Source organism: Acanthaster planci, linkage group LG09 (genome assembly GCF_054643075.1).
Source record: "Acanthaster planci isolate LZ-2023a linkage group LG09, COTS_SCS, whole genome shotgun sequence".
NCBI lineage: Eukaryota > Metazoa > Echinodermata > Asteroidea > Valvatida > Acanthasteridae > Acanthaster > Acanthaster planci.
Window position 1 is genome coordinate 3,751,847 of NC_141785.1, and position 16,041 is coordinate 3,767,887.

Consider the following 16,041-nt stretch of genomic DNA (forward strand, 5'->3'; position numbering starts at 1 on the left):
AAAAAACTTGCCATGGATGCAGAAACTACTGCCAACAAGAGCCCAGTGTTTTGAAGGCAGCTTTATAAAGACAGTCAGTCAGCCAGTAGAGACTGGCTTCAAGCAGGGTCCACAAACCAACAATCAACCTTTGAACCAACTAGCTGGTCACCAGGCTGGGGAGTAATCCATCTAGTCTAGCAAGCAATCAACAAGCATGCCAGTGACCCCCCCCATGTCTACCAGCCTGCCAAATGGCTGCCTGTCAGTCAGCAAGCCAAGCTTCTGTAAGTCCGCAACCCAAATGTCCATAAATTAACCGACAGTCTTCCAACAAGTTGGCAAACTAGATTAAGTACAGTCTAAATCATTCATGGTATTCTCCAAATCAATTTCTGAACAGATGGATTAAACGGAGCTTAATCAACTTGATAAATTCACTTGTGACTCTAGGAGTTATTTCATTAATAATTTCATCTATGGATTGATGAAAATTAAATGAACCAAATTATAAAATCAATTTGCACCTGGCGTCAGAGCTTGATGGTCCCTCTTCCTTGTGTCCTATTTTAAACCTTAACTTCTCCTTGATAGCCTGTGTCATCATGAAAACAAACAGAATTAGTATACATTAAATTGGAGTAAAATAGCTGAAGTCGGTGTAGTTGAAAGATAAATCCAAACCTGGATGAGAAATTTCAGTATAAACATTTCCAGTTGAAATTGAATTTTGGGCGCTTAAAGGAAAACTTGAATAACTTTCAAGGGATTGCAATTGAAATTCTGCAGAATAACTCCGTCAAATTCAATGCACAGCTGATCTTTACAATGAAGAAATTGCTTGGCAAATAAACATTCTGAGTAAAAAGAAAGCAAAGAACCAGTCAAACATGATCTACATCACATGACATTTTGGCCAACAGCCTGCTTTGCAAGGCCAAAGGTTGGTGAGCTACAGTCTCATGCTCGGATACAGTTCCAGGAATTTAGTCCTCAGGGAGAAAGTATTGCAGGGTAGGGTGCATTCATCACCTGCGAGACCAGTGCCTGCTTGTACTCTTTCTTCAGCACCATGAGCAAATCCAACCAAGTCCAGGTGCAGTTGTGATACTCCAGGGATGGCAGGACTAGGTGGAAGTTATGCACGTCCTCAATGTTCTTCTCCTTCTCTCCCTGCCAAGACCAAAATGGGGGAACAGTTGTCTCCTCGTAGTTGGCATAATTTAAGCAATATAACGTAGGTAGATTCGAGGGATCATGCACAGTGCGAGCAAAATTATTCTTGCACGTGTTGAGGACATTACTAAGACAGGGAGGCGATTGACATAAGCATAACTACCCTTTCAGGATGGTGATAGTGAAAAGAATGTGAAACGATGTGAATTATAAATGAACGATTTATGTGAATGATCGAAACAATTTCATTCAATCTCCTTGATAATCAAGCTTACTTCAATGATGCTGTCAACCCCTTTAATTTTCTCACCTTATAGCTGACACACAGTGGCACAGAGGGGATCTTGATGATGTAAAACATGTTGTTCCTTGCTCTTTCCTAGATTGAGTAAAATAAAAAGGCAGTGAAATAGAAGGAAATGCAATTTGGATAAAAATCATTTTGAAAAATGCAGCATTCACTTTTACTGTTCATGGTGTCACGTCTCTTTTTAGAGCATCACATTTCTTTGAGTATTAAAAGAGTTCCTTGCCTTCATCTTGTCAATGATGGTTGACTCCCTCAGCTTCTGGAAAGTTCCTCCTTTCTTCTTGCCCTGAAAATAAAACCAAACAAAAAACCACATTACTCAGCATAAAAAAGTAACGAATATTTATACAGCACACATATCCACGATAGTGGTGCCTCAAGATGCTATATAATCATTATCCCTGCTCACTGGGCCCAGAAACATTCCCCAAATCCATCTCATTTCCCTGGGGAGTTACAGTGTACAAATGGCTAAGCAAACACGGCAGCTGTCTCTACACTCAAAAGTACCCTTTTATGTTCCTTGGTGGACACAGGCAAGTGGGAATAAATTATATCACAGCACATAATCCAAGCTGCTGATCCTAAATTAGCAGTTACAGAAATTAGGCCACACACCCCACATGATGACAGCTTTATAACAAAAGGAAGATTAATTTATTATTGATTTATTATAACAGAAACAACAAATGGCAACAGCTGAAAGGGTCACCTTGCAAAGATAGAACTGCAGTTAAAAATTAAAAAAGAAAGTGATAACAGTTTTTAAGGTAATGAAGACCATTTAACATAAGTATATATCAGAAAGAGGTGAGACCAAAATACAGACAATACCTTGAAGGAATCTCTTGGTGAGGTGATTGATTCCTCGCTGCTTGTAGACCTGATACTACCCGTCTAAATTTAGAACAACATACAAAAGAGTTCTGAATTCACAGAATGAGATAACCAGCTCATAAGTACTCAAGATTGGACTCGCAGATGTAGTAAATCTTTCTCTTCTTAAGAGTTAATGAAACTTGTCAAAAAACTTCAATAAGCTCTAAACCTCTGACAGGGCTTGAAGCCATATACCATGGATATGCCCTCTCCAGTGAGTCGTATTAATAAGTCATGCTGATGAGCTTTAAAGAGCTCAATCATAGCTACTGGAACTGATGAATTATACAATAACCCACAATATATCATACCCTTGAGAATGATCCCAGGCCATCCAACTCATCATCCCCACCACCTGCAAGAAAAGATAGGAATGAGGATTACATCAGAAACCTAAGTTAAATGATGACATTCTTATCAGCATCTGAACAGTCTAAAACTGTGACAGATCAAGAATATTTCAGGTTGAATTCTGCAATCATATCTTTGTCTTCAACTCTGACCTCTGATTTTGAAGAATAGTCTGAAACATTATGCTAGGTTCAAGTTCAACAAATAGAGAGTAAAATGAGTTTTTAGTTTTATTAAAACTGCAAAGACCCAGGGCTCCATCCAAACAATGTCAATCCAGCATAGATCAAAGCCCCTTCTCAATTGTCTTTGACCTCCGACCTTTGCCTTGCTCCTCTGGTATTGACTCCTGGTCCACATTTCTTCCTGGGAAGAAGAAGCCCATCATCTTTTTGAAGAACTTGTACGTCAGTTGGATGGTCAGAGGAACCACGCTCAGCTCAAAGTTCTCTTGGACCGAGATACCACCAACTGCAGGAGAATGACAGAATAAAGAGGAAACCTTGTGAAGTGGGTCAGCAAGAATTACCACTGCTTCCTGTGCTTTTGGATAGGGAAACGCTTCACTATGGGGACTGAAACGTACGGTAAATTTTCCTACTGACTGAATATCTAATAAGACAATACCATGTGAAAATAGAAGGCTAAAATACATGTAAGCTTGATGTTACAAGACAAACAGCACACCAAGCTGGTCAATTGAGAAGATTGAGAGATTAAAAAATTTGACCAAAAAGACAGTGTACACTTATTTGCTTGCCCCTGGCTAACAGTGGCTATGACCTGTACTCAACTTGTGGTTTGGCCTTGGCTATGACATGTAGAACAGCCAGCATGACTGTGGCTATACAATAACCAGATGGCACGGCTATGACCTGTACTGACCTGGTGGCTTGCCCCTTGCAATGACCCTCAGGGCAACTTGCTTGGTCTTTCCACTGGTGTCCTGTGGTCTAAGCACATCCTTGTAGACATCATTGGCCAGGAGATTGTTGATGGTCACCCAGCCCAACTCGGCCAGATTTTCGCTGGAGTCATCGTTCTTGGTGGTGCGGGTGTATCTAAAAATGAACACGTACAAAACTTAAGAAAGCAAGAAACTGTGCACACCAAGACCAAAACAGAGCTACAAGGGCTTGTCATAGAACTCCAAATTCTGTAGTAAAACCAAAAGATCACAAACAACAGTTTAAAACAAAGCCTACTTCATAAATGTTGAGAAAGAAAACGTTTTTTTATCAAAAACCATCATTTATGACAGCTCTATTTAGATATAAAACCAGCTCAATTGGAACTCCAAACTAAAGTTCATATCAAGAAGTAAAGGTGAGGCCTTAGTTAGGAAGGACTTTAAAACCAATGCCATGCCTAAAAATCTAGACTCTTACTTGAACTGTCTGAGTTCAACATCTGCCATTCCAAGCTGCCCATCTTCCTCGGTTAGTCTCCACTTAGCTGAACCAAAGCACACTTCAACACGCCGAGATACCTGAGGGCCTTGGGCTGCAAAATGGAAAGGGAAGACCCAGACTGACCTATTAACTAATCATCACTTCTAACTTCTGGATTGTTTCGGTAGGACCAAAGTAAAAAGAAATAGAGACAAGGTTGATTTATAAATGGGTTGGAGAGTGACGATACTAACTGTGTTGTGCATTCATTAAAGTGGAATGCATTTTAAATCTGGTAAATTTCGATGCCGATGGTTTGTGACATCGGAAGTGCTTCTAATTTGTGTTTATTTGAAGATACACTTTGCCAAGACAAATTTATTTTTTAAAGCTATACATCACTCCATCAACAAAAAGTTAAAGGACGGTGTGCCATCTTGGACAAAAGGTGCTTTCTTGTCGTGGACAAAAGGTGCATAGTTGAATTTAGCCTAATTGATGGTTGCCCATCCAATTTGTACTCAACAGCAATGACCAAGACTTTGAAAAATTTGACGCAGTTGTTATCCAGACGACTTACATGTTTGTAACTTCCTCTTCACAGCCCTCTGTAACTGAATCTCTTTGAAACAACTGCAAAAAAAAAAAAGAAATTAAAAATGAGACTCTAGTAAGTTATCATTCATGAAAATACATTAAAAAAATCAAACCTCCAAATGGCAAACTTATAATGTGGGAGAAGTTGATTAACTAAGATGTTAAAATCAACATTTCAATTTTTGAGAAAGCAGACATGAATTCAAACTGATATCCATTTGATTAGAATTCACTTATATAAACAAGATCTGTTTCCAAATCCAGGTAACATTGTTAAATATTCTCATTTGCACATATATATATAGGAACTCTGACTCATAAAATTTTCATTCCAAAGAGGTGAAGATGAACAAAAATCTACATTACCTGATCATGATCCTGAGGTCTTCACTGGCATTTGCCAAGGATTCTTTGCATTCATTGACCTGTAATTCGATATCAGCAATCTGACCCAGCATACTAAAATAAAAGAAGCAGGTTAAAAAAACAACACTGAAAACTGCCGAGTTTGAAGGAAAAATAACAGGTTTTAATAGTATGTGTAAAATAATTCAAGTTAGACATTTCAATTCCCCTTTAGTACTTCACAACTGGCATTATGCTGATTTTGGGACAGATTAAGCAAGGGTTGAAATGTCTGGCCACCAACTGTTGCTTCAAATTTTTTCCTTCACTTTACGGTCATACAGTATCTGAGCATCCCAGATGTGTGACTGATCCAACACCTACCTCTGATCTGAAGGGGATTCCTCTAGTGCTCTCTGGGCCAGATACAGATCCTTCTCCAATTGCCGCAGCTGTAACACAAGGTTCCTGCAGAAATTCATGTGAAATGTTGAGGATTCGGTATAAGAGAACCACCGAAAAAATGACTTTGATTCAGAGAGCATTTATATGATGGGCTGTCGCAATGCTCTCAGTCTCAAGTAAGATTCTTCTTTTTTTTGCAAAATAAATTTCAATAGGAATAATTCAATCCCAATATTTTTGCCAATTTTTGAGCTTTGTGCTACATTCTTTGCAAGTTTGAATGCCGAAAAAAATGGAAGTCTGATAAAGGAAAGAAAAATCTCCATTAAGGAAACTGGGGTAAGCAATGTGAAAACACAAAGAGAGTTCAGATCAAGGGTAACAGTGTTGTCAAAAAGTTGCAGGACCACACAAGCCAGTCACAAGTCCACCAGTCTCAAGTCAAGCATGTGAAACACTTGAGTGCGACGAGGGCAATCCTTTGTTGCACTTTATGGCTTGAAGTCTCGGACTAGTGAGTTTACGTGCAGCAAACCTTTGACAGACTGGGCTACAATTCTGAACAGCAACGGACTACTCTCCATCTTGGAATGGCCAGTGTCTTTACATGTTATAGCCTTGAGTCTTCCGCCCTGTCTCTGAGGTGTAAAGTCTAATACCTGAGTGAGTTCTGCAACTGCATGATTGGTTCCTTCTGGTCATCAATGCTGGACAGCTCAAGAGCAAACCGCATGTGTTGCATCCTCGCCATGGCTTCCTGACATGTTCAAATAAACACCTCTTAAATATGAGAAATATGAGGAGAATAATAATAAAATTACCGCTAATGGGTCATTAGGAAGACATTCCCATAAGAACGTGCAAAAAATTTTTCAAACTTTACTGTCCCATAATTCAATATTCCCTAATCCGATCTTAACCAAACTGTGCATGTTTTCAATTTAGACCCTAATCTATCATCTCTCAAAATTGGACAGTAAAATTCGGCCTCCTCCTGTTAGCTGGAGCATTAGGGAGACATTGAAATGTCTCCCTAATGACCAATGTCTCCCTAAAGTCGGAAAATTTACCACAAAATGTCTCCCTAATGACCCATTTGTAAGAATCCAACAAATACCATGGAATAATGACACAATAATAATGATGTGTAATCATAAAGTGCACATATCCACCAGTTCTAAATCATTACTCCTCTTTGCTCACTGGGACCACAAACCTAAAACTCTCTTAGCCTCCAGGGAGTACACAGCTCAGTATTGCCGTCTCTGCACTTGCAGATACCCATTGGTACTCCAAGATGTAAGGAGTGAAGTGAGTTACCTAAGATGTCCAGCTTCTGGACTTTAAACACTCACCCAATGATTGGGAATTAAACAGTACAACTATTTAATCTTTCCCATGAAATATGCAAATAAGGGAGGCGCATGCGCATTACTACCGCTGGTGGCATACTTGCTTAAATCTATGACATAACAATACAAATCTTCATGCGCGCAACCATGAGCACATACACACCGTTTCTGTACTATGAGTGCCAAACTAAAAGACAAGGAATGTTACTTTCCAACCTCAAGACACTGAAAACTTCACTTAGTTTTGAGAAAAGCATGCTGAATTAAGTATCGGACAAAGGCTGTAATACGGTTTTGATTGACCTTCAACGTGCCAGGTTCATGGTTAAAGCAGGTTTCCTACACTGCTGACGGTGTTGACAGCCACGCTGGCCAACCAGCGGTAGTAGTGTGCATGCACCTGACTAATTTGCATATTTCATGGGAATGATCCATTAAGCCAGCTCCACAATAACACTATGTGATCAATCATACTTCATGGATGCGATAGCTTGTGGACACACCTTGACTTTGGGCTCAACATAGAGCAGGAGATTGTTTATGATGTCCAAGATCATGGCATACTGGGCCGAGTTGGTGCACATCTGGAGGTCATGGTACATCAGGGTCATGGAATTTACCGCTTCCTCTTTGCTGAAGACACCGTCCGACTCTTCATCCTGCATAGAAGAAATACAATGAGTAAAAAATCACGGGAGTTCCATTCACGTTCTTCAGACATAAGCAGAACTTCCAAAAATAAAGGGCTGAATTTCATATGTTAAATGGCAATGAAGAAAGTGCACACTTATTTTTTTGATTTTATTTAAGCTGAGAGGAAATTGCAAACTTCCAGGGTATTCTCCACATGATGGCTAAAACTGGCTCATACATGAACTGGCTCACTTCATGAACTTCATAGTTTTCCGATTATACACCTCTTCCGGCTGAGTTCTCTGTTGTCCCTGCTGTTAAACGTCCATAACTGAATGGATACATAAACACACAAGTGCTACAGCTATGCGTTGGGTTACCTGACCACTGTCAGATTTCAGCATCTCGGCTGCCACACTGCGGCTCACTTCCCCGCCGTAGCTGGCGTAGTAGAACTGACAGCTGCAGCGGGAGGCAATCCGCTGTAGCTGCACCGACTCCTGGTCCACGTCCTCTAGCGATGCCCCCACCGTGTCGCTGACGACCCCACCCACAGACTCACCGCTGCCCACCATGTCTGGCACATCTGTCACCCGCTGGGGGCTAGGCTCGATGATGGAGACGGGGAGCCACTGGACGTCATCTTTGGAGCTGGAGGAAGGTGTCTCCACAGTGGCAAAATACTATGAAATTTACCCCCAAATGAAGCATTTAATACATGCTGATGTTCGCTAAGTACAGAAAATATTCTATCCACAAAAAAGTTATCAGTCCGTGATTAACCTATGCTAGGAACTTTCACCTAAACAGCTAGAACTTTCACCTAAACAGCTAGAACTTTCACCTAAACAGCTTATGATTTCAACAGTTCCCACTTTAACCCGATTATCATTTAATAAATACAAAATTATTTAAGAAATAAATACAAGGCAAACAGAAACTAATTCAATTCACTTTTCTGAGAAATAAGATTTGCCTTTCAAAGATCTAGAGAGGGAAAACTGGTACATGAAATCTCCAACATACAATGAGGAGTCAGGTTGGCATAACGGCCTTCCATTTCTGTGATCAGGGGTTTTAATGTCATCTATCAGGGTGTGGATTGGGTTTTCAGTTCTTACCTGATTCCCTAGAGTTTTCCTGGAATATTTGTAAGGGGTATTCCTCCCACCCTTAAAACTCTATCTAGTAAGTAAAATAAAGAGGGAAGGGTTGAAACTTCTTGTATATTTGAGAGTGACTGGTATCTGACCTGCAGTCCGTCCAACTTGCCCACCCAGCTGGTCTTGTTGGTCAGGTGACCTTCCCTCCATGCGGGCAGGTGGGAACAATGCATAACCTGGGCACTGGACGCACAAACGATGACATAGCCTGAGGCTTCGCAACCTTTCAACATGACCTGGCTGTTCTCAAGCTCAACTGGACAAATCCAAGCAAAGCGAGCGAAACACAGAAACAAAGATGCTTAATGGATTTGTGTGAAGTAGACAGACCGACAAATATCACCAAGCCATTCATAACTCTGTAGTGCATGTACCCAAGACCTGTCAGAGTGTGCTTTACAACACGTCGTTGTCAGATCATGAGTCACACCCTTTTCAAAGTTATTTCAAGTAAAAAGAAAAGAAGAAAGGGGAGAAAGTGTTGATCTTTAGAAAACTAGTTATGAGTGGTTCATGCCAGAAAGTCCTCATGACTGTAAAAAATAAATATGAAATTTGAAAACCCAGAAAGGAAATAGTTTGAACTTACTGAGCCAGTTCTTCATGGTAACATCTTTGGTTGTACACGCCTTGACACCCTGTAGCTTGTCACTGCTGCCTGAAGTCTGATAGAAAGAGGACCAAAAATAAAATTATTTGCCAGGAAACAAAGATCTAGGAGGATCTGTTTCCCAAACTCCTAAAATGCCCTTAAATATTAAATTCACTTATCTTTAAATAAACTGGTCTTTAGTCAGAAAACTGGGTTGTTTAAACTTTTCAAACAATGTTTTTAAGCAGTGTCCGGCCAATCAGAAATTGGGTCACTCCTTCAAAAGCTATGTTAAGATACAAAGTTTGTAACAAATGCAATTTTTAGGAATTAAAGCATGAACACTGGAGTATCAAAAAACGGATGCAATCAGCACAAATGAAAGCCAAAACAAACATTCAACAAAATTACAAGCTATCACTGCCCTTTTTTAAGAATTAGGAACAACATAATTTGTGGCATCCAAGCCAACTTTAACAGGGGCAATGCGATCAATTAAAAATTCATCAATAACAAATACCCAAATAAAGACAAACCATACAGACAAATTGAGAAAACTTTGAACTTGGCAACTCTTTACGAGAAAAATGCAGTATGGAATCGATGTGGGCAACAGTGAGCCAACCATCAAATTTAGTAATGACAAAATTGTAAAGTGACAGCAAAGACAATGACATTGTGAAAGTGACTCCAAGGACAAAAAAGAGACAGAACAATCAGTCTGACCTCTTCTGAGAAGACAATGAATTTGGTGTTAGTCTCTGAGAGTAGCTGGTGTAGCATGGTGGCACCATGACCCGTCTGGAGTTTACTCATAGGACTGGGCGTGTTAGCAGATGCCAGTGGGTTTGGGGTGGGTGTGGCAACATTCTGCTGCAATCTCTGCCAGAAAACGAGGTATTGTGTTGAGAACAATTAAAACATTTTGTATATCAGCAACAAAGTACGTCAAACACATCATGTGGGAAAGAATAGTAGAAAGTAGACGGTGGATTTATGGGTAGGAATAAAAAATTAAAGTTTCAGGAAAAATGATATGCAGAAAATGTTTCAGTGTTTGTAAAAGGACTTAGACTCAAGTCCAGGTGAGTCTTTCTGCACATGAATATCAGGATGAATCTTTTAAACTAAAACGAATTGTTACATGGAACAGTGAAGGTAGATCTTTGACAGTCTGCAAAACCTTCATCAGAAAGATGTAAATCTGTCAGATCAAAAATCATGACTGTTGAGTATGCTTTTGGTTCTGGAAATATGTTCTTAGATTTTTCCAACTTGTATTCCAGGACATGCTTCCCACACTAACATGTGTATTAGATTTTTCCAACCTGTATTCCTGGACATGCTTGCCACACTTACATGTGTATTGGATTTTTCCAACTTGTATTCCTAGACAAGCTTCCCACACTTACATGTGCATTGGATTTTTCCAACTTGTATTCCTAGACATGCTTCCCACACTTACATGTATATTAGATTTTTCCAACCTGTATTCCTGGACATGCTTCCCACACTTACATGTGTACCAGTAACAATAAAAATAAACTACTGTAAATCGGAAAATATCCCACATTACAGTAAAAAAGATAATCGATGACTCGCGGTGTCGTGTTGCTGGTAGCGACGTTTCGGCTGCTAGTGCTGCTAGCCTTTATCAGGCAACTGAAGTCTGGATCCTGCAGGGTCCGCTATATACCGTCGGACCGCGTCCTCCGCGTGTCCCCCGCGGACCCTGCAGCATCCAGACTTCAGTTGCCTGATGAAGGCTAGCAGCACTAGCAGCCGAAACGTCGCTACCAGCAACACGACACCGCGAGTCATCGATTATCTTTTTTACTGTATTTGTCATCCACCGCGGTGATTATGTTTATCTCTTCTATCCCACATTATTTAATAAATTGAAACCATCTGGGTGTTGTGAACGCATTGTACTCACTGTGGTTGCTGTACTCTCCACTTTTACTCCTTTCAGGGCTTCTGTTGACAAATTGTTCTTCAGCATCTGGGAAGAAATCAATGAGAGTAGATGCTGAATTTTCACAGAGTCGAGTCGCTTCATTTTTATGAGTCCTTTCATCTCAAGTCAAGCCACAAGCCATTCAAATGACCTACAACACAATTTTTTCAAAAAGTGTCCATCTACTGCTGACTCCAACTCTTATTTTCAAAGATTTTGATTCAAAAAAAAAATCCAGCTCCACAATGGCATGTAATGGTGAAGGCATGTGGCGTAGTGGTTAAGGTTTGTAGGTCCAGATCAGAGGGGTGATTTTTTTAAATCTTGTAGGTGGTTACATGTTTTGACCTTGAGCAAGTCTCTTTCTTCCTACTTGCCTCTCTGCACCAAGGCGTTCAAGTTTTACTTTGGGGTCTTCAATCCAGGAATTGTTGACATTTAGGGGAAAGATGAACCAAAGAAGTAATGTGTGCAAATGGTTACTCAAGCTGGTAAGTGAAACAGTATCACTGACTTCCTGAGACTGATGACAATTCTGGTCAAATTCAGTTGACGGCCTTCTCCAAAACAGTACTAAGAGGCTATCTATTGTCAGCTTTTGATATTACAGAGTTACAACAATGCACGCAACAGATGATCAGATTCAGCCTGGCTAATGCAGTCAACGGATATAGTCTTTTTCAGGTTTGGGTGTGATCTGAGATTAAGAGTATTTGATTGCTAATGCTAAGCACCATTCTCAGCCCTCTGTGTCAAATTTGGTTCTCACCTGTGACTTGTTGTAGGTGTCATATAGTCCCAGCACTGCATCTCTGTTAAACCTGGTCCAGGAGACACGCAACTCATGCACCACCAACTTGTGGATGAAGTCCTTCCATCAGAATAGAATGGGAGTAAAAATTAATATATATGAGCTAGACAGACAAGCGAATTTAGATGACATTGTTCAGGTCTTTTTCTGTGTTCCGTTCTCTCATTCACACTTATGTTTTGGCAAAGCTATGGGCCCTAAGTGGTTTGAATGACCCCCCTTAAAGTTCTACTTTGCAAGAGTTGTTTTAACCTAAGTTTTTCATGTCACCCACATCAAAGATATGAAAACTTACTAATATTTATCACTTTTCCTCCAACATGGGAAAATGTACCCAAGACTTAAATTCCTCTGGGCCTCCTACTGATTGTTTATTATTTTCCCCGTTTGCCTCTAGAAATTGAAGTTATTAATGTATTCTCGTCATATTTCTGAAGATAAGTGAAAGTAGGCGAAGAGGTGCAGCTTGGTGGCTTACTCTTTCTTCATTTGCAGTATTGTCTCTCTCCTCTTCCATGATGTCTTCATCATCTGAAGGGGTGCAACTCAAGTCCTCCAGGTTGGTGGTTCTGCTCTGCTGTCTGCAGTACATGACCCTGCCCAATCAAGTATGGAGAGGTGGTCATTCAAACTGACATAGCGACTACATTCTTAAACATACCATGAGACTGAGCAATTCATGGTGGAATGTTTGAAATGGCTCAGTCTTAAAGATCTAATCTCCTGAATTTGAGTGATTTAAAGAAGATTTTTCAGATCTTTTTTGGGGGGGGGAAGAGATCAGGACAAGATTTAGAAAATTCAGAGAAAAATATGCGAAATACACTGCTATATTTTAACACACTGTTTTGGAGGTTTGCAAAATCTCCTGCTCCAAAATTGAAAACTTTACTAAAAACAGTGAATAAATATGCAACTCACCTTGAAACGCTGGCCACATGATGTTTTTCTGCCATAGAATTCAATACTAAGTGGACTCTTGCCTACAAAAGTGACCGAAAATAACAAAACAAAGATGAGCTTTGCAAACTGAAAGCACGTGATTTCTTTTAGTCTGTTAGAAAACTAGAAGCTGAAATCAAATAAATCTTGTATGAAATGTACACAATACATCATTTGGGTAAAGGATGCCAACTTTATTCAAGTCCAAATTTCATGCAACATCAATTTGGAGGCACCTGTTCATCTGTCTGTGATGTATACAGGTAGGCGTGGCTCTCCCCTATCTCAGCATTCATCTCCGCAATGGACCAATCAGCCTGTTGACAATGACAACAACATGAATGGATGATGACAACAACTGAACTGAGAGCTGGCTTTTATGGGGGCATGGGCATCTTCTTCTTGGCCATGCACAACACGCTCTTACTAACCCTTCTGAGGCTGCAGGGAAGTGTAAAAAAATCAATGAAGAACTGATTGTGAAAATTGAAATGAACACCAAAGAACTTAAAGTAACAATGCAAAAGAACTACAAAGAACTTGGAGCAACAATGCAAAAGAAATACAAAGAACTTGGAGTTCCTAACCCAACAAGCCGAGTGGCTACTAGGCCCAACTAAATACTCATATTGCTCTGCGAATATACGGCCCAGCCTGCTGTGCATGCAACGCTAGCGACTGGTCACAGCTTATGGGCAGGAGGGGTGATCCATGCCGGCTGGGCCCAGCCGGTTATACTAACTGGGAGAGCTAAGACAGTGGTGGTCTAGGCACCCACTCGAAAAAAATACTTATTTGAGAAAACAGCTATTTTAGAAACTCTTCTTGAACTTTTCTTGTCAAAAGACTTGGAGGTGTTGATTCCAAACCAGTAATACTTCCCAAAACCTTGCATATACACTGTACTTTAAAAAAAAGTAAAATGCATCTCTTCAAGGTCTTTGAGATACGCATCAAATTAAATTCAAATCTGTAAACATTATTTTCTAATCCATTTAGGGTGTTAATTATCGGTGACTTTTGGGAGAAAATTCCATCCTAACAGTATCTCTATCTACCGCGTACGGCGCCCATGTGTAGATGCTGAGTTTGAGAGGTGCCGTGTTAGCAAGGTAATGAGTCGGGTTTTGTACGAGTGCCGAGTTGGTGAGTGCAGAGTTGGTGAGGTGCTGAGTTGGTGGGTGCTGAGTTGACAAGGTGCCAAGTTCGCAGGTGCCGAGTTGGCAAGGTGCCGAAGTGACCGGTTACCATTCTACTATGTAAGTCATTAGGGTGAAGCTGGTAGGTAACATAATAAGCAGTCTTGGTTCTTATTTTGGCACACCCCGTATGATGGAAGAGGTTCAAAAAATTTAAAGGGTTGAAAATTCAAATTCTCTATGATACAAAGAAAAAGGTGTCTCTAAAAACATGTAAACAAAATATCTCATGTGGCTGAAAAGATGACACCTGAGAAGGTGTTAACAAATAAATGCAAATATTATTTTGGAATTTCGATACCAGGTTTATTTTTCACGGCTTCACAGATCAAGGAGAAAGTACAAGAGGTTTGGCCATTGAAAATTGTTGCAGCAATCTTCCCTTCACTCTCTATGTAATCTGATTATATACATGTACCATCCTTTTTGTTGTACGTTGCATTCTACATAAAATAGCGCAGAACATTACACTGCTTATAAATTAGCTAAAGTGCTAGAGCTAGTATTGTTTATGACCTTACTCAGCCTTGTGCATGTAAGAAGTAGGCACCTGATGAAGGCATTCCTTGAATCCCTTATAAGTAATTTTGACCGCCAAAGTTCCTAGCATTAATAACAATGAGGTCAAATTAATATGGGATTTTTCATTAGCTGTTGAGGTCTTGGCCTAACAATTCAAGAAGATTCATTAAATTACATATCCAGTAATAGTACTAGCAATGTACACGTATCTGAGCTTTGCAAGTAATGAACTTGTAAGCAATGTCTTCAGCCAACTATTACATTTAACATTTTTGGTACTGCTGGTACAGGGAAACGGCTAGGCAAACAAAACAGACTCCATGTCTCCAGTCAGGTAGATATCTGTACACACTTTAAGGAACAACAGAAGTATGCACACATGAAGCAATTTGATGAAGTATATTCAAACCTTCACATAGTTTTCAGATTATGAAACTTAACAGTGACGCATTAGTTTTTATAAAGAGAAAGTAGAACAAGGGAGTAACCATTAAGAATAAAAATAATAGCTGCCTGTATGTTATGTGGAATCTCATACATTTTCTTGTGTGGTGCATACTTTTATTTGTGAGTACTGATGTCATGATTAGTAGGGCTTGTGCCTATATTTACTTTATCCTATAAGACACTAGCTAGGGTGTGACAATTGGCATTGTAGGCCTATTGATACTTTGATGAAAGTCTTACCTAAATCTGGATTGATCCTTAGATGTGCAATTACTCTGTCAGAAACTAATGGTAAGTTACCATGAAACTGAAAGTGGGCCTTGGCTCTATCTGTCTGGAATCATTCTGTGACTTATGACAAAATATTATCTACTTGAAAAGAAGCTTTCATGTTGACCAACTAAAGTTTGACCATTTATAGCTACAGTAAATATTGAATCAGTTGGGAAAGACGAAAAGTCTTAGAAAATTGCATACCGGTATAAGTTCCTTAAGCTTGTGAAATTTTTTTGCAAGTTCTCAAACACTGAGTGTACAGTGTTACACTACATCGGTATCAGCAAGGGAAAAAATACGTTATTAAAATTAACATCTCCCCGACTCAAATACATCTTGCAATAGTTTGCAATATTCCCTGCTGCATCTAACTCGGACTGGCCAGCTGACCCCGGTGAACTCAGTGGTCAAGAGGTTAAGATGTCTGCACTAATGAGTAGGAGATTGTGGGTTTGAGTCCCACCTGAGTAAGCTTGTGATTTTTTTATTCAAGCTCTCAGACAAACACAGAGTATACAGTGCTAGATGTGTGTACATGTACATTGGTAAAACCTGTTTTTAATTAGTATTCATATGATATAAAATGTGAAGAAACCCTGAGTATGAGGTTGCAATTTTGTTTGATTGGATGCTGGTTAAGTGACTAACATGGAGTTTTCTTTGCTTTCTTGAGGTGTACATGCATTTGTTTGTTTACTTTCAATTTGAATTACA

The 16,041-nt window shown here is 39.8% G+C and overlaps 1 protein-coding gene across 3 annotated transcripts in view; it reads right to left on the reverse strand.

Moving 5' to 3' along the window:
- kiaa0100 (KIAA0100) overlaps positions 1-16,041 on the reverse strand; it is a 70,141-nt gene that overhangs the window by 2,199 nt on the left and 51,901 nt on the right. For all 3 annotated transcript variants that reach the window (XM_022246267.2, XM_022246264.2, XM_022246263.2), the window contains exons 40-62: positions 13,120-13,200; positions 12,863-12,924; positions 12,420-12,537; positions 11,900-12,001; positions 11,110-11,175; positions 9,900-10,055; positions 9,171-9,246; positions 8,671-8,837; positions 7,799-8,101; positions 7,289-7,444; positions 6,093-6,190; positions 5,413-5,496; positions 5,050-5,142; positions 4,667-4,719; positions 4,084-4,198; positions 3,581-3,756; positions 3,017-3,166; positions 2,656-2,699; positions 2,300-2,362; positions 1,689-1,751; positions 1,466-1,534; positions 1,012-1,152; positions 507-574 (exon numbers count right to left, since the gene is read on the reverse strand). In XM_022246267.2, the coding sequence (XP_022101959.2) occupies positions 507-574; positions 1,012-1,152; positions 1,466-1,534; positions 1,689-1,751; positions 2,300-2,362; positions 2,656-2,699; positions 3,017-3,166; positions 3,581-3,756; positions 4,084-4,198; positions 4,667-4,719; positions 5,050-5,142; positions 5,413-5,496; positions 6,093-6,190; positions 7,289-7,444; positions 7,799-8,101; positions 8,671-8,837; positions 9,171-9,246; positions 9,900-10,055; positions 11,110-11,175; positions 11,900-12,001; positions 12,420-12,537; positions 12,863-12,924; positions 13,120-13,200 (2,504 nt within the window). The remainder of the gene's footprint in view (positions 1-506; positions 575-1,011; positions 1,153-1,465; positions 1,535-1,688; positions 1,752-2,299; positions 2,363-2,655; positions 2,700-3,016; positions 3,167-3,580; positions 3,757-4,083; positions 4,199-4,666; positions 4,720-5,049; positions 5,143-5,412; positions 5,497-6,092; positions 6,191-7,288; positions 7,445-7,798; positions 8,102-8,670; positions 8,838-9,170; positions 9,247-9,899; positions 10,056-11,109; positions 11,176-11,899; positions 12,002-12,419; positions 12,538-12,862; positions 12,925-13,119; positions 13,201-16,041) is intronic.